The 18848-nt window shown below is 44.5% G+C and overlaps 1 protein-coding gene across 1 annotated transcript in view; it reads left to right on the forward strand.

Annotated features, from left to right (window-relative positions):
• DNAH2 (dynein axonemal heavy chain 2) overlaps positions 1-18848 on the forward strand; it is a 6636854-nt gene that overhangs the window by 45057 nt on the left and 6572949 nt on the right. The window contains exon 3 of the mRNA XM_044077324.1: positions 4420-4514. Coding sequence (XP_043933259.1) covers positions 4420-4514 — 95 coding nt within the window. The remainder of the gene's footprint in view (positions 1-4419; positions 4515-18848) is intronic.

Genomic DNA, 18848 nt, shown 5'->3' on the forward strand with positions numbered 1-18848 from the left:
TCCTTGGGTCAGGGTCACTGCAAGTATCAAAACTACTGCTCCAAAGCAGGTAGAATCCTCTGAGACTTGTCATATTCCTGATATACAGAGTAAGAGGACGTACAAGAGGAGGCACATAGATTCCCCATCAAAGTTCATCACACCTCTAATGATTGAGGGCTCCCCCAGTACCCTCCCAAAGGCTCTTCCTCTGGCACGGTTTTGGAGCTTGTGTAGCAGAAGGGATCTTGGTCCACTGACCCTCCTTCTCAAGATGAATCCTATGGCTCGACACCATCTACTACTTCTGTGGTCCTTTCTGCAGATAAGCTAATTGATCTGGCAGTTAGTAGGTCATGACAGGTGTTCTACACATGCAAAAGTGGTGCCAAGAAAGTCACATTAGATCCTTAGGCCATCCAAGGAAAGGCAACACTGGACAAAGTCCTCTTCGGTAGATTCTATTATTGTGGTAGCATCAACTAAGATAGAGCTGATCAGCGATTCAGCTTCTATTCATTGTCTTAACAGAGATTCCCAGGAGATGTAATAATTAGGGAAGTGGTTGTATACTTTAAGGAATTTTGCCTTGAGGGTTCTGAGCTACACCACTAATAAATCATTTCCAGAGGGGCTTAGCTCAGCAGGCTGCATCTACTCTGAAATCTTACCATCTGATATCAGATTCTAGGTAACAGTTGGGCGCAGCCCTGGCAACCATGTCTGTGTATATCGGACATCTCTGAAAAATTAAAATGCAGATTGCTGCTTTTGCTTACTGGTGCCTTGTTAAAATAAAAGTTTGATGACTGCACTAAACATTGCAGACTATTAACCTCTTCACTATGTTATTAACTTTGCGCAGTTGCTACTAAAATAACTCGCCTATGTAACAGATAATACTGTACAGTTTACAGTTTTTAATGTCTCAGATTAAGCTTTTCAGACAGCATGGATGATGTTCTCCAGTATACAAATCTAACAAGAAATCAGATGTAACCTTATTCAGTCACTGTTCTTTTTATACTTTTTTATAAAAGCAGTTTTTTGATGTTGATGTATTGCAGTCTGTTGTTAAGCTACTTTTGTGTTCTGTTTTAAGGTGAATTATGCGACAGTCTAGGGCGTCGTTCCTGTTCCTGTTTCCAGCTTGGTAGGGAGTTGTTCATTTCTTGCACCTAGGTCTCAAGAATTCAGGAGTTATCCTTTTCAGCATTTCTTTGAAGTTGTGTCAGACACAGATGTTTTGTATTACATACACATTTGGATACCTTCAGCTAAGAGCAGTTTAACTGACTCTGTTTTCTAACATATATTCTAGCAAACAGAAGTGTACATGAATCTAGCTAACAAACAGAAGTGTACATGCACTGTTATAATTACTACACACACATTCCAATAAACAAAAGTGTATATAAATGTCTGAATTTATATATATATATATATATACATATATATATACATATATATATATATATATATACATATATATATACATATATATATACATATATATATATATATATATAAGTCATGCATAATGAGTGGTGAGGGCAGCATGGGGCTGGTGGTGTGATGACACAGCAGGCTTGGCTGCAGGAGGAAAACTATGGACTTTGTCGAGTCTGTCGATGAGAGAGAAGCTACAGTAGTGTGAACAAGATGGCAAAATGATAACTGCCATAGCAGTGAAGTTTGAGGCCCCAACAATTGTACAGCAGGAACCTGAAAGGGCCTAAGTTACTATGGTTTAGAACATCCAGGCATCAGCAGTTTGAAGCATCCTCTGAAAGGGGGAGCCTTGGCAGATGCAGCCCCTTTAATGAATATAGGTCCAGAGGCAAAAGAATTCCTAGATTCATAGGTGTGTACCAGGCTAACAGCCACTAGGGACATTTTAAGCCTAGCCATGCATCCCAAATATCTGACAAGTTCTGGTACTCTTGATAAATGTAATTGGTGGCTTGGGAGATGAAATATTCATAAGAAGGGGCCTGTGAAATCATTTACAGGCTGTGTGTGTGTCCATTAGAGACATAGGTGCCATTTTGTGCTCCCCATCCAGTTGTCCAAATTTCACTTTAATTGGATTGGGGAGAAACTCTGCTTCACTTGGTTGGGGAGCCTGTTTCAGAGAAGGTGGTATTCTTTGGAATACATACCTGTCTCTCCAGCAGGTCCTATTAATATCACAAGCAAGGTTTAAGCTTTAGAATGAATAATTCTGGAGCTGTTTGTTTTGCAGATATGCAGGAGTTCCATCAGAGTGGGGTCTGACAATGCCTTGTATGCTTGTCATAGATCTCCTCTCAAAGGCCTGTTGGAGTCAGAATACAGGGATAGGGCTTTGAGGTGATCTGCATAGGACAGTGTTACACCCTTTATTGCTTTAGTAAGGAACCTCTGTGGACTTTCCGATTTGGACATACCTGGCTAGGTGTGTACCAAAGGGGGAACTGTACTCAATGATAGGTGATGGAACAGTTAACAGTACAAAACCACTCAGTTGACCTCCACACCACTGAGCTCACCAAGCCAAACACTGGAACTCGTTGAATATAATAATCCATAGTTCTTTATTACAAAATCATATTAAAAAAAATCCAAGTGCTTTCGGCCCTGCACACACTTGTTATGGGACTTCATCAGAATAACCATTTTCCCCAAACACCTTAATTTATACTGTGCACGTTCATGAATTTATTCACAATTCGTGTCCTCATGTATACATAAAATAAACTTTACTTAATACTGCTTCTACAGAACATTAAAATATTATTATCACTTATTTCACAGGGATGCCAACACATTTTTTAAAACGCAGATTATTAAAACATTCCGACATTTTACTAATTCTTCAATTGCACACTTTAAAAAAATATAATGTACTCATGGGAATGAATCAAATTTTACTAATAGATATAGAATATACACAAGTGCCTTGCCTTTACTAGTAATAAAATTGTATGATATATTAGTTGTTTATAATATTAATGCCCTCTTCTTTAAAATAGGTAATAAAGAAAGATTCTCATTTATCCCTGGGGAATTTACTGCATTCAGCCTAATCTGCCATTGTAATTGTTTTAGCTTAACATTAATTCCCACCATCCACTTCTTGGATATTTTGGGACTACTTCTAATATTCCAAATTTGAAACTGGTGAAATTATGACATTCAATACTATGCCTAAACAAAGTGCTATTATTTGCTTTTTGCATTGCATACGTATGCTCATAAATTCTGTTTAGTTGTCTTTCTGTTTTTCCCACATAATGTCCACACCCCTCTCATATTGCTATGTAAACTATACTCCTAGTATTACAATTACACTTTTGTAATTTAATCTCAGAGTATACCTTCAAGGACTGTGGTACTTTCCTTTAATACATGGTGACACTGCCTACATGCTCCACAACTAGTTGTTCCCACAGAAGAAATCTGGATGTTAACCAGCCAATACTCAAAAGGGAGTTACAATTCCTACCCGTTTTAAAAATAAACTGTGGTTCCACACCCTCATCCACATTGGCTTGGTGAGGTTAGTGGTGTGTAGGTCAACTGAGTGTTGAGTGGTTTTGTACCATTACTGTTTTCACTCTCCACTTGATTAACTTTTTTTTTGTTTTCTTTTAGGTCTTGGAACAACATTCTTGGGCCTAGATTTCATACCTTTGTTTATAAGCTGCACAATATAGACTGATTTCCTTACAACTATAGGCATGTGATGGTCAAAGTCTAGATTACTGTGTATGTGTACCACCCCCACCCCCCCCACCCCCGAGTCCCTGACTACTGGATTGACTGTTAGGATGTGCTGTCTATATGATAGTTACCAGGGGGGGATAACTTCCTAAAGGATACTATTACGCATTTCTTGGCATTTATTCAGTGGCAGTGGCACAAGCTATTTGTCTGTGTCAGCCCTTCCTGGAGAACATAGTCATTGGGGGAATCTGTCTACTCCTAATTTGCAATCCATCTGCAAATTTGGTCAGCCAGAGGCCCTTGACATTGTGACTGGCCTCTTTGTAGAGGTACACTTCCCAATACTAATCCCTGAGATTCGCAAAACCAGGGATATTATGGGCTCTTCTTTGACAGGCAACCAAGTTTCCTCTGAAGGACTGCCCAGCTGGTCCCCTCTGGAAGTAGTTGGAGGTCATCTCTTCCTTTATTCAGTTGCATGGCAGAACGAATGGGGAAAAAGGGATTATATCCAGAGGCTATTGTATACCTTTTTTTTCTTGCACCTTTTTTTTTTGCTGCTGTGGAGGAGTTAATCTATCGTTTTTCATGGAAGCAAGTAATATCTACCTTGAGGATTCACAAAAATGATCCTATAAGTGGAGAGATTGTATTCTAACTAAAAGTGCCCAAATAAGCACCACCAATGACAAAAGTGCTTCTTTATATTTGATGGCTTTTGTTTCTTTACAGATGCAGAAGATGCTGAGAAAACTGAGGGAGAGGCTGCTGTTGTCAGTGGAGAAGGAGAGCAGGCTGGGGTCTCAGCAGAAGAACCTATTGATTTGGTATGCTAAAGTGCTATTAAAATGCTATTTGTTCTTCTTTAGAAACCAGTGTACATGTTGGCTTTGTAGCAACTAGCCAAAAACTTAATGGAAATGTAACACTGCAAGACGGTAATACTAGTGAGTCTGTAGGACAAAGAGCTAAAGGACTGAATGTAACAGTTGGTAATGGACCCCAGACTTCTTTTTATTCATGGTCCTACTTGTGTGGAACTGTGAAATGAACTTGGAGCTGTATGTCAGTGATTCCTCTAAATCTGTTGAGCATTTCTGTGTACTGACATTAACTGCTGTCACCTGAGCATTGTCCATTAAGTCTGCCCTAAGTTTTATCTGTTGTCCTACCATTTGTATACCTAACTTTCCATGCAAAAAAGTAACGCATTAAATTAGCATGAAAGAATTTAAGGAATTAATTATCTGCACATCACTGGTTAAACCATAGTTGGTGAATGCATTTTTTTTATTGACATTTGTTTGCTGGGAAAGTCAGAATGGGTAGGTAGGTGCCCATTTTCAGCAGAGGCGTGGGGAAAAAGCTGCAAAGTATTACAAAAAACATTTTAAGAACAGTAATTTTAGAGTTTTTTAAAGTCATACCAAAGTATCTACAGTTTAAATTATACCAAATTAAGACATGATGTGAAAGCACTGGTTAAGAATAAAACTTGTATGACAATGATTTAATGTGTAGAGAACTTTTAACTTGTTATAGAGAAATTAACGATAAGCTAGTATAATACAAACAGGAATTGCAAAATGAACTGAGAGGAAAAAAAACAGGGTTATGCCATATTTAGAAAGAGAGTTAGGGGAGAGAAATTGATTGATATAAGGAATTGAGTGAAGAAGGGAGAGTAAGGAGATGCAAGGTACTTTCGGGCATAGTTTATCCTAGTGTTAAGAACAGAACCAGATTTTGGCTAGGAAGTCTTTCAGAATGTTTTTAAAGGAATGGAGGGAGGGTATTAACCTGATGGATACAAGTTAGGAGTTCTAGGCCTTAGAAACATGATACGAGAGCAGATGATGACCAGATGATTTGATATGTTTGTGGACAGAGAGGCATTTTTGGTCATTGGATTGTAATGACTGATGGGGAACATAGTTGTGTAGAATGGCATTTAGTACTGGGAAGCAGATGGATGCTGGATAACTTTACAGGTGTTAAGGAGCTGTGTATATGTTAGTTGATGGGTATGTGACGATAGGAGGTACAGCCAGCCCTGCCAGGAGAAATAGGACAGTAGATTTGTAACGTATGCCAGCACAGCTAGCTGGAATTTTGTAAATAATTGTCATTTGTACATTAAACTGATTTGTACAGATGTTTGTACTGAAAATGTATTTGTGAGGTTTGCTTGTGCTAAAATGTATCAACAGTGCACCCTGCTGGAAGGAAGAGAAATGTACATGTATTATTGTAACTGAATTAAATGTATACATTGTAACAGCATGTACTGGACGTGAAGAGGTTGATCTTAACCCACCCGACTTTGCAAAATACATTTGAAATTAAATTACTTTATGGGTTAAGCCATAAAGATGTTATCCCACAGTTTTGAATGGAGCTACAGACACATTGTCTGTGCTAGAGAATAGTTAGTAGTTCCTGTAGAAAGAGTGAAATGGTTTTATGACTTCCAGCAGCTGCACCACACCTCAGCAAAGCTCTATCTGTGTGCATTGTAGTACATGTGCTAAACCCTGGTAGCTTCTAGTGATGAGGGAGGGGTAGTCTGAGGAACAGAGTCAAATGACCTGATGTATGTGATTTAATTCTTTACATAAATAATGTTTTAATATTAGAGGAGACTGAAGTCTTAGCAGCAATCTGTATTCTGTTTTGGACCTGACAACAAGGATCGCTCGCCCATCTTGCCTTGTTCTATTTAGCAAGTAGGAGCAATAATTCTTTTAGTCAATTAGGAATAGATAGTGAGACTAGCTAAATACTGTGTTTCTGTAACTGTGAAACTTTCCATCTGTGTTTTTAATATTCCTTATGTCTGAAACTCTGGTGTTTACTGTAAATAGATATTTAATGTTTTCGTGTTTTTATTTATTATGAAATATATTTAAACTTTTCATTGTGGCTGGTCCTTTTTTAGATAATATTTTTAAGTTTTGAGAGCATTTAAACATATTTATTTGGTGACAGCTCTGGCCACTCCTGAAGCCTTGCTGTTTGGTCTGCATTACCATTTGTATTAATATTGATTTCACTCAGTATAACTAAGTACCCCAGTAAGAGCCTTAGGTAGCTGGCTTTGCAGAGGTTCATGACAGTGATAACTACCTTATAGTCTGGGCAGAAGGGCGCATAGCTAGTAAACCTGTGTCAGCCTTTCCCAGGTGTGTGTGTGTGTGTGTGTGTGTGTGTGTGTGTGTGTGTGTGTGTGTGTGTGTGTGTGTGCACATCAGATCTGAAAGTGTTTTTGTGTGTGTGCATGTGTGTTTGTGTGTCAGCTACTTGGAGTAGGGACATGAAGAACTGGTTTCACAGAGAGAGTGGTGGAGGACTTGGCTTGGGCACTTGGCTGAGGACTTAACTCTGAAGCTGTGGCAGTGGGGAGTTTTACTGGGGACCTGGAGGGAGACAGAGAAATCCAGACCATGGGCTGACTGTGTTCCCTTTGTGCTCTTAAGGGAAACTGTGCTTGAAGCAGAGAGGTCTGCTTCTGGAAATGCTGAGTGTATCCATTTGTATTCCAAGTGAATGCCCCTCTCCACGGAGCCTGAATCCTCACCACTGACACTAATCAAGCTAAACGCCAAAAAGTGTATAGTCATCCCCTTTGGCAAAAACAAAGTGCCCACAAATTACCACATAGGTGGTAATCCATTAAGTACAGAAGAAGTAATTGGGGACCTGGGGATCCAAGTTGATAGCAATCTCTCATTTGACAACCACGTAGCCAAAGTGGTTAGAAAAACATTTTATATAGCCCACCTAATCATGAAGGGATTCACATCTAGATCAGGGGATGTCATCGTGCCTCTTTACTCATCCCTCATAAGGCCCATAATTGAGTACAATGCCCCTTTTGGGATGTACCTTACCAGACACCTGCAGCAACTGGAAAGACCCCAAAAGTACCTCACCAAGAGGATCAAAGGGCTCAAACAGATGCCATATGCTGCCCGGTTAAATAAACTCCAGCTCTACTCAGTGGCATACCGCCTGCTCAGAGGCGATCTGTGCCTGACATATAAACCATGTCCAACCCCGGAATTAATGGACATGCTGCACCTCAGAAAATCCAAATCCCATCAAGCTACGCGCTCGAGAGACTTGAACCTCAGTACTGAAATAAATAGGACATGCTGGAGGGAAAGATTCATAACCCAGAGGCTCCCTTCACTCTGGAATAAAATCCCAGTCCATGTTAGGCAGAGTCCCTGATTGACTCTCTTCAAGAGGAATCTTGATGAGTGGATGGGAGATCGTAGGTTTACCCTGGGTATCACTTCTGTGTCACTGTTAGACAGAGGCACAGTATACTAACCTCGAAAAAGGGCATAGCAAAATTAATTTAAAATGGGTGGCGAAAGCCAAACACACTGTGGCTAGGCTTATAAATGCCCTAGGGCAGATAGCCTAGTATGAACCTATGAACCTATAATTACTGGCCCAGCATGGAGATGTCACAGAGTAGTTTTAACCAATTTAGGCTTTTTAGTGCTATACAGTAGTGGATTCTGAAAGGGGTGTTTGCTGCAAATTTAGCCACTTTATTATAACATTGTTTAACTTTTGATTTTTGTGATGCCCGGAGGTTAGTAAGGATGAGAAGATTCATTTGATCTGCAACCTGTGGGAAGTCTGATCCGACCTCGGATCCGAACCGGCAGCTTTCCAAGCTCCAAGATCCGAGCTCCTAGCTCCTCCCCCTACCCATAATCCCTTGCTACCAACCACATTACCTCAGATCGTTTTTTGCCGCGGCTAAAGACAGTTGCTTCATAGTGAAGAGCTCCTGGCCTGGTGAGATTGTTCTATTTATAGGCTTTTTTCTTGTTTAAAATTGTGTGTGTGTGTGTTTTAAAAACCCTTTAAATAAAAAAAAAACAAAAAAAAAAACTAACTAATCTTCTCTTAGTTTAACGTTATCTCTCCCCCTCCCCCCCTAGTGTTTGGGTGTGTGTGTGTGTGAGAGAACTTTATGGCTGAAGCTAAGGCCATATTTTCAAAATGTACTGAGTGTGGCCACAAGCTTTCCCCAGTTGATGGCCACACTCAGTGTGTTTTGTGCCTGGGGGCAGCTCATCTGTCGGAGGCCTGCCAGATATGTGCGGCCTTCAACCCTCGGGCACTCAGGGACAGGAAGAACAAGCTGATCCTGGAGGGAAAACTCCCCCAGGAATCGGCTTCTTCTTCCTCTCCCAGCTGGGTTCAAGATACTCCTGTAACTTCTGCGCCGGCTACTCCCTTAGCTGTACCCGGGACTCAACCTCCCTTATCGAGTACCAGCTCTGTGGAGTCTAGTGCTTCTTCCCATAGGGAGAAGAAGAAGCACAAAGACAGAGAGGGTCACAGTTCTAAAAGGCGGGCCGAGTCTCATCCCTCGGCTCCGCCGGAAAAAATTCTGAAGTCCCCAGTGAGGGTCTCCGGATCCTCATCCTCTCGGCTCCGTTCTCCTTCTTTTTCTCTGGAGCCGGAGGAGGAGGATAGGTCTCCCTCGAGGTCTTCGAGGCGGCCCTCCCAGCCTGCCTCGACTGCCTCTTCGCGGTCTAAAAGAAGCATCTCCGAAGCAGACATGGATCGGATGATGCGAAGATTTTTACAGACCCAGATGCAGATGGGGATGCTTTTGCCTCCCCCCCCCCCTTTGGGAGGGAGTGCAGCCCCCATTTTTGCCCCGATCGCTCCTTCTCCGACCCGTTTTTGGGTCTCGGAGTTATGGGATCCAGGCCCTTTCGCATCCGGGGATACGTCGGTGCCGATAGCGATTGTGTCTTCGCCGACTATACCTTCGAGCTTGTCGGATCCGAGCTCTCAGGGGCGAGGGTTGAGCATCGGATCCGAGGGGGTGGTTGTGTCTTCGGCGCCGATTGGGTCGGAGCACACCACTACCTCGGGTCCGATTGCTTCGGCTCCGACCCCGATCCTATCCTCGGAGCCAAGGAGGTTACTTTCTCAGGCTGGAGACGGTGAATCTCCCTCGGCTTTTGAGGTAGTGGAGAGGGTACTGTCGAGGTCATCCAGGTCCCCGACCGGGCCTTCGGATCCACCCGTACCACCACTGTATCAGGGTCTGTCTTCGATCATCCGTCCATCTGGACAGCCTGCCCAAAGCCTCCAGTTGGTTCCTATGGAGGAACACCACCCTGCGGACGAGCCCTCTTCAGACAGTCCCGCCGAAGAGGTGCCTCGGAAGCATCAGTGCAAAAGGAGGCACCTGGACTCCCCCGAGTCCATTACCACGGATACGGATTTGATGATACGGAGGGCTCCCCAAGGTCACCCCCTGAAGATGTCTCCTTCGGAGACATCATGGAAATGTTGCATATAAGAGGGGGTGGTCTGCCCAAAAGCCCTCCCTGGACGAGTCCGTTTTTCTGGAGGCCTTTGAGGCAGGCCCATCTACCTCCTGGGTGTCCCCCCCAGCCGACCCCTTGGTGGATTTAATTACCACCAGGGCTTGGAAGGAGCCCGACACCGTGGAGCCTATCCCTAGACGCCCAGACAAGGTCCTCAGCCCTCCCTCTGATAGACCTTCTTGGTCCAAAGGCGCGCCGGTTGACGCTGTGTTGGTGGCGGCAGCCACTAAGAAAGAACTTGCCCAAGAAAGTTCTTTGGTCCATCCGCCGGACAAGGAGTCCCGGTCATTGGACCGTATTGAGAAGTGGATGTTTGCTTCAGCGACCTTTGCCATAAGGTCGCTGAACTACATGGCACACACCATTAGGCTACAGCATGACTTAATTAAGGAATACGCTGCAGCCCCTCCGGAGTCCATGTCGGTCCCAGACAAAAAGGTTTTTGAGACTCGAATGGCCACTCTAAAGTCCATATCAAATACATCTATGCGGCTTCTTTCCCATGCCACGGAAGGAGCCGCTAGAGCTAGCGGAGCTGGAGTGGTCTTGCGACGTCACTCCTGGCTCGGCCTTTGCGACTTCACGGAACCATTTAAGGCATTCTTCGCGAACGCCCCTTATGATGGTTCGGCCTTATTTGGCTCAACAGTTCGCGACACGCTAGTCCAAAGCAAAAAGGATGGGAAGACGCTGTTGGCCGTCGGAGTCCGCTTCTCTAGCCCCCAAAGATCCTTCTCCAGGAATCAGAGGGGGCAAAAGAAGCTGTGGTTCCGTAAATCTCAGCAATCCCGTCCTGCTGCGGACAACTCGTCCTCTAGAGGCAGAGGAGGACAAGGTGGACGCCGGCCCAGAGGCAGAGGGGGGCCGTGTAACTTCGGGTTTAGAGAACCCTTCTCGGACAGACCCGCGCAACAGCCCTGAGGGCTTGCCCAACTGTCCCTCTCTGGAGGCAGTCGGGGGGCGATTATCGGAGCACCTGTCAAACTGGGAGTCAATTACAAAAGATCGATGGGTGATCCGGATTATATCCAGAGGTTACACTATACCGTTCACACCCCCCCCCAAACCCAAACGTCTCCCCGATGTTCCACCCCATCAGAGGGAGTCCGCAGCTCTGGAAATTTCAGAGTTGCTAAAAAGAAAAGAGCCATCCAGCCCGTCCCCCCAGATCAGTCCGGATTGGGTTATTACTCCAGGTTCTTTTTGGTGCCAAAGCAAACGGGGGACCTCAGACCCATCCAAGACCTCTCGTCCCTGAACCTGTTCATACCCAAGGAAAAGTTCCGGATGGTCACCCTACAATCTATTCTCCCCCTTCTGCGGGAGAACAACTGGATGTGCTCGTTAGACCTCAGAGATGCGTACTACCATATACTAATGGACAGACGATCCAGGAGGTTCCTCCACTTCCGGCTAGGAGCCAGTCATTATCAGTTCAGGGTTCTTCCATTTGGCCTAACCTCAGCCCCCAGAGTGTTTACCAAAGTCATGGCAGTGGTTGCAGCCCACCTGAGACTCCAGGGCATACAGGTGTTCCCTTACCTAGACGACTGGCTCCTCACCGCCCCCAACAGGCATCTACTGGTTGTGGCGAGAGATTACGCCCTCTCTCTGGCCCATTGTTTGGGCATTTCAGTGAATCTAAATAAATCCTGCCTGTGCCCCACTCAAGCCCTAGATTTCATAGGGGCCAGGTTGGATACTCGGATCTCTAAAGTGTTTCTTACACCTGTCAGGCTGAACAGTTTGTCTCTCCAAATCTCAGACATTCTTCAGAGCCCCGCTCCTCCAGCAGAATTAGTCCTGAGGCGCTAGGGTCTATGTCAGCAGCGATTGGCCTTTCTCTTTATGCCCATCTGCGAATGCGAGTGTTACAGTGGACTCTCCAGGTCCAGTGGTCACTATCGGTCCATCCCTTAGACATGCCAATTCCCCTGAGCAGGGCGTGCAGACACTCCCTTCTTTGGTGGTTACAGGCTCAGGAACTCAAGGAAGGGAGACCCTTTGTGATTCCCCCAGTCAAAGCCACGTTGACCACGGATGCTTCTTGTCTTGGGTGGGGCGGGCATTATGCTGGCAACTCCGTCCAAGGCACGTGGACTCCTCTAGACACTGCTTTGCATATCAACGTCCTAGAGATGAGGGCAGTGCTTTTGGCGTTGCAAGCTCTTCATCACCTTCTTCCTCTGGGGACTATTGCAATCCAGACGGACAACATGTCCGTTGTCTGGTATATAAACAAACAGGGAGGGACCAGATCTTACCCCCTGTGTCGAGAAGCCATGAGAGTGTGGGAATGGGCGATTTCCACCAACCGCTTTCTGATAGCAACGCACATTCCGGGACGGTCCAACATATTAGCGGACAAGTTAAGTCGGGTATTCCTCAGCCCTTACGAGTGGTCTCTGAATCCTTCTGTCGTGAAGCAGATATTTCTCAAGTGGGGTCAACCTCACTGCGACCTTTTCACTTCTCCCCTAAACACAAAATGCAGCGATTACTTCGCGATAGTTCCCCCCAGAGGGGAATCCCCCAGGGATGCTCTGGTTCATGCTTGGCCGCCCGGTCTCCTTTATGCGTATCCTCCTCTTCCTCTGATGATGAAATTCATCCAGAAAGCCTGTCGGTTGGGGAGCAGAGTAATTCTCATAGCCCCATTCTGGCCTCGACAAATCTGGTTCCCCTTTCTGCAGTCTCACAGTGTGGCTCCCCCATGGATTCTGGACCCCAGACCAGACCTAATCTCACATCCGACGAGATGCCACACTCCGAACCTGGTCAATCTCCGGCTTACGGCTTGGTTGATCCAGTTCCATTAATGGCTAGGACTCCCGGTATCTCGTCCCCGGTTAAGGCCATTCTGGTGGCAGCTCATAAGCCATCCACCAGAAAGCTCTAAAACAGTAAATGGAAACGCTTTTCCATCTGGGCAAAGGAGAAGGAATTGGATCCCTTTACGGTTCCTATTCCCACTATCCTGGACTTCCTGTCCCTTCTTTTTAGACAAGGAGCTAGTGCGTCCACCGTTAAGGTCCAGCTAGCAGCCATCTCTCATTATCACGTGGGGGATGGCGTAGATTCCTTGGCGTCAGCAAAAATATGCAAGATCTTCTTAAAAGGCGTATTTCTCTTAAAGTCCCCTATTAAGCCGGCAGTTCCTCCATGGGATCTTACCTTGATCTTACAAGCATTAACAAGACCACCTTTCGAGCCAGCGGCCTCAGTGCCATTGAAATTCTTATCTTGGAAAACGGCCTTTTTGGTCGCTATTACTTCAGCCAAACGAGTCTCAGAATTACAAGCTCTGTGCATTAAGCATCCATACCTTATTTTTCACAAGGATAGAGTGGCCCTCGGGACTAATCCTTCCTTTCTGCCTAAGGTAGCCACAGAGACTAACATTAATCAATCTATTAATCTTCCTGTTTTCTTCCCGAATTTCCAAAACAAGGGTGAATATACATTGCACAAATTGGATGTACACAGACAACTACGTTTTTACTTGCATAGGACTAAAGATTTTCGCAAGTCAGACCAGTTGTTTGTCTCTTATGCTAAGTCAACCATGGGCAAACCAATTTCTAAGGTGACAGTGGCAAATTGGATCTCTCAGTGTATTAGACAGGGATACACTTCATCTGGGAAGCCAGCTCCGGTTGGTGTGCGTGCGCATTCTACTAGATCTGTGGCTACCTCGACGGCTTTTTGGTCTAGAGTTCCGGTAGACGATATTTGTTCAGCAGCTACCTGGTCCTCTTCCCACACGTTCATTTCTCATTACAAACTGGACATGATTTCCAGAAGTAGGGCTTCCTTTGGCTCCGCTGTGCTTAGGAATATCCTACCATAGGGACCACCCAGGGTCTTAGGTAAGCTGGGGACTCTGTAACTACTTCAGATAAAGTTATGTACTCACCATAACGTGCCATCTGAGTAGATACTTCATTTGTCTGCAACCGACCCCCCCCTGCCATCCCCCGAACCTCGGTAAGGTATTGTTACTTTGGAGATTTTTTTCTCCGTCTTTAGCCTATAGGGCAAAATAACCGATCTGAGGTAATGTGGTTGGTAGCAAGGGATTATGGGTAGGGGAAGAGCTAGGAGCTCGGATCTTGGAGCTTGGAAAGCTGCCGGTTCGGATCCGAGGTCGGATCCGACTACCCACAGGTTGCAGACAAATGAAGTATCTACTCAGATGGAACGTTATGGTGAGTACATAACTTCTTTTTTAATTCTATTGCAATGTCTAATGATGAGTGGTAAGTTATTGGGAGAGGGGTTAGGGTTGAATTTTTGGCCAGGATGTAAGATTTCTTTAATGGCTGACCAGAATTTTTTTAGGGTTGTTTACTTTTATTCTGAAAGCTTTTACAGTGTAGTTTTTGTCTTCATTAATTTCTCTTACAGTTTTTGAGATATTTTGATGTTTTATATTTTTACCATTCTTTCTATATTTTCTGTTGGATTAACAATCTATTCTTTTTGGATAGATAAATTGCATTATTTGTTTTTAGTCATTTCCTTTTAGGACAAGCAAAGCTAGTTAGGATATGTATGAAAATTGTATTGAATTTACCACATCATCTAAGGGGAGGATTATTAGGATGTTCCAGTTAAAAGATGATAATCTTGTTCTTCTTTCGGCTGCTCCCATTAGGGGTCGCCACAGTGGATCATCTGTTTCCATTTCTTCCTGTCCTCTGCATCTTGCTCTGTCACACCAACCACCTGCATGTCCTCTCTCACCACATCCATGAACCTTATCTTAGGCCTTCCTCTTTTCCTGTTACCTGGCAACTTCACCCTTCGCATCTTTTCCCAATATACTCTGGATCCCTCCTCAGAACATGCCCAAACCAACGTAATCTTGCCTCTGGCTTTGTCTCCAAACCTTCCAACTTGGGCTGACCCTCTAATATACTTATTCCTAATCCTGTCCACACTCGTCACACCCACTGCAAATCTTAGCATCTTTAACTCTGCCACATCCAGCTCTGACTCCTGCCTTTTTGTCAGTGCCACTGTTTCCAACCCATATAACATAGCTGGTCTCACTACCCTCTTGTAGACCTTCCCTTTCACTCTTACTGGTACTCGTCTTTCACAAATCACCCCTGACAATCTTCTCCACCCACTCCATCCTGCCTGTACTCTCTCTTCTTCACCTCTCTTTCACACTCACTATTACTCTGAACTGTTGATCCCAAGTATTTAAACTCGTCCACCTTCGCCACCTCTACTCCTTGCATCCTCACCATTCCTCTATCCTCCCTCTCATTCACACACACATATATTCTGTCTTAGTCCTGCGGACTTTCATTCATCTTCTCTCTAGAGCATATCTCCTCCTCTCCAGGGTCTCCTCCACCTATTCCCTATTCTCATTACAGATCACAGTGTCATCTGCAAACATCAGAGTCCACGGGGATTCCTGTCTGATCTCGTCTGTCAACCTGTCCGTCACCATTGCAAATAAGAAAGGGCTCAGAGCTGATCCTTGATGTAATCCCACCTCCACCTTAAATGCATCCGTCACTCCTTATGCAGACCTCACTGCTGTCACACTACCCTCGTACATATCCTGTACCACTCTTACAAACTTCTCTGATGCTCCTGACCTCCTCATACAATACCACAACTCCTCTCTAGGCACCCTGTCATATGCTTTCTCGAAGTCCACAAAGACACAATGCAACTCCTTCTGACCTTCTCTGTACTTCTCCATCAACACTCTCAGAGCAAATGATGATAAAAGATAAGAGTAAAAGATGATAGAGTAGTAATGCATATTTCTGGGTTAAACTTGAACAGGTTGCATGTTTTATAAATATGCTGTTTAAGTGGATATGTGAGTTGTCTGATTGTACAGATTGGAAGATGGCCTCAGAGTCTGATACTGTACCTGTGGTGGTGAATTTGGTAGGGTATGATACCAGGATCCAAGAAGAAGTTTGAAGTCTTGCTGTAGCGTGCAGGGTTATTAATTAGTGGTGTGAAACTAAAGTTCAGGATAGATTTAGGAGAGTTTGAGGTTATGTCCAACAATTGATGTTGATGTGAAAATAGGTGGAAGGCTGCCAGCCTGGCAGGATAGAATTATCTACAAACTTCTATCATTTGTAAATATTAATGTAAGCCACAGGGTTGTTCTCTTAAATGTGAAAAGACTGCATTAGATATTGAACTGCAAAAATGTAACAACAATGCACTCTGCTGTAAGAAAGCTAAGTCAAGCATTTTATGACGGTCTTTGATGTCAAAATTCGGAGCCGATGTGTCTGGATAAAGGAATTCTGCCTATTGTTTGAGACCAGTGTTAATGGCTAGAATTTGCATGTATAATTTCTTGTATTGCTCTGGTTCCTGACCAGCTGCAAGATCAAAGGGGCTGTTAACTTCAGAGTCTGTTAGCCTGGGAACCAGAAAGAAATTATGTAATCTGAAATGAATTATTGGTACTGTGTTATTAATTTAAGGAGAGAAAGAATGAGAACATTAGAGCATTTGTCTGGAGAACATCCAACTCGGCACTGCCTGTGTCGACATGTAAGTTAGAATTGTGTTTTCTCTTGGATATAGCTAGGAAATAGGAAGATTAGACTAGTATGTTTTTCTGTGATGTCAGAACTTTTCTATGGTATTTTAAGTATTTCTCTGTGATCTCTGAACTCTTGACTGGCACTGTGTAGTAAGAGGTATTTTCTTGTGTTTTTATTTATTAAATATTTTTAAACCTTTCAGCTTTGGCTGTTGTGTGTAGAGATAATTTAATCTTTAGAGTACACTGCATGTATATAGTGATACTGTACCAAGTCACTCCAAATAAGCTTTGCTTTTCAGTCACACTTACCATTTGGATAATAATATTGCACAGTAATAATTGGACATCCCTTTCAGAAGGGCTTTGGAGTAGCTGATATTAGTGGGTGGTGGCAGCTGATACTACCTTTTAGACTGGGCAGAAGGGGGCACAGCTGGAGAACCTGTGCCAGCCTTTCCCAGGAGTGTCTGTGTGGTTGTATAAACTCTTATCTCAAAGTGTGTGTGTGTCAGCTACTTGGGCAGGGACATGAAGCACTGGTTGGACAGAAAGGGTGTTTGAGGTCTTAGCTTGCCCACTAGGCTGAGATCTGGACCCTATAGTTGTGCCAGTGGGAGTCTTATTGGGCACCTGGAGAGAAAGGGAGAAACCAGCCCCAGACTGACTGTGATCTCTGTGTGCTCTTTATGGAAATTGTACTTTACTGTGTGCATTTATTATCCTTTCCCTATATGGATGCCCCTTACTGGTGTTGGTGGTGAGGATTGAGGCTCCTTAACTGCTGGGCCAGTGCACGGGTGTCACATATATTCCAGAAGCTTAAAGAAGGTTTGACCCCCTGTGTTAGCCAGTCCAGATTACAGCAAATAATTTGTTGTACAGGTGGATGCTTCAAACCATGGGGTGGGGGCTGTACTTAGCCAGATTTCTTCAGAGGGAGAAGGAGCACCCAGTGGTTTATCTCCATCATAGGCTTCAACCCAGGGAGAAATGCTATGCAGCTGTAGAAAAGGAATGTCTAGCCATAGTGCGGGCACTGCATAAACTTCAGCCTAATCTGTATTAAGAAAATTCACTGTAGTGACTGATCACAACCCCCTAACATGGTTAAACAAAGCCAGCCAGCAAAATGCCAAGTTGCTAAGATGGAGCCTGTACCTGAAACGTATAGGAAGAAGTTTTGTGAGCATAGATGCAAGGCAGATGAAAGCTTGTGTGAATATGTTGCTGAATTGAGCACTTATTTTCATAGGTGGGTGAGTGGATGTCAGGTAATCACTTTTGAAGGGCTGGCAGACCTTTTGGTGAGGGAACAAGCCCTTATCACTTTACCTGAGGACATGAGGATCTGGTTAGCTGATGGACAATGTGCTACTTCAAATGAGTTGGGGAAGAAGGGAGACCTATACCTGGCAAGCAGGGCATCCCTGCACTGGAAAGGGACCCCTAGTACTACTCATGGGTCTAAAGGAACCCATGGTGGGCAGCACAGACTGCCAAAACAGAATCTGCCAGTAGCAGGGAAGCCATTAGTCCAGGTACATGTCCAGGACCTAGGGTTAAATGTTTTGAATGCAACCAGTGGGGCAATGTGGCATATAGATGTCCACAGAGACAAGGTGGGGAACAAAAGGTGAGAGCTCCAGTTAGTGGGAAAGACAAAATGCCAATAGTAGGTTGTCTTGAGACAACAGGGCTACCACACTACCATCCTGCAGATGTCCTGATAGGGAAGGATTTGGATGAGGCAGTACCGTGTGTTTATACGGTTACATGGAGTCAGGCAAGGAGACAAGCATGTGGGTCTGGTAGCCTGGGGGAGACCCAGATAGATTGCATACTTGCAGCCAGGACTGGTGAGGTAGTTATGTCAGGGAGGGAGCTACTCTGTAGCAGTGAGACTTGAAGGTGAGCCACATCTGCTTGTGGGTACTGATGTTCCCTTGGACAAAGTGGCTGTAGAGGTAGAGGTGAGTAGTAGTTCCCAGGCTGACAGTGAGGCACCACTGTCAGAGGATGCCAGACTTTCTGTGGAAGGGGAGCTGGGAAGGGTTACAAAGAGTGTTGAGACAGGCTCAGCTCTTGGACCCTACATTGCAAGGCCCGAGGCAGGTAGCTGGGGAGGCACCTGATTCTCAAGGGAAGGGGGAATCTGTATACTGGGACAAAAGGTTACTGTATAGAGTGTGGACCCCTGAGGGAAGAAGGTGAGAGAATACAGCAGTTGGTAGTGTCTAGAGCCTACCAAC

Source organism: Protopterus annectens, chromosome 7.part0 (assembly GCF_019279795.1).
Source record: "Protopterus annectens isolate FY-2018-M chromosome 7.part0, PAN1.0, whole genome shotgun sequence".
Lineage (NCBI taxonomy): Eukaryota > Metazoa > Chordata > Ceratodontiformes > Protopteridae > Protopterus > Protopterus annectens.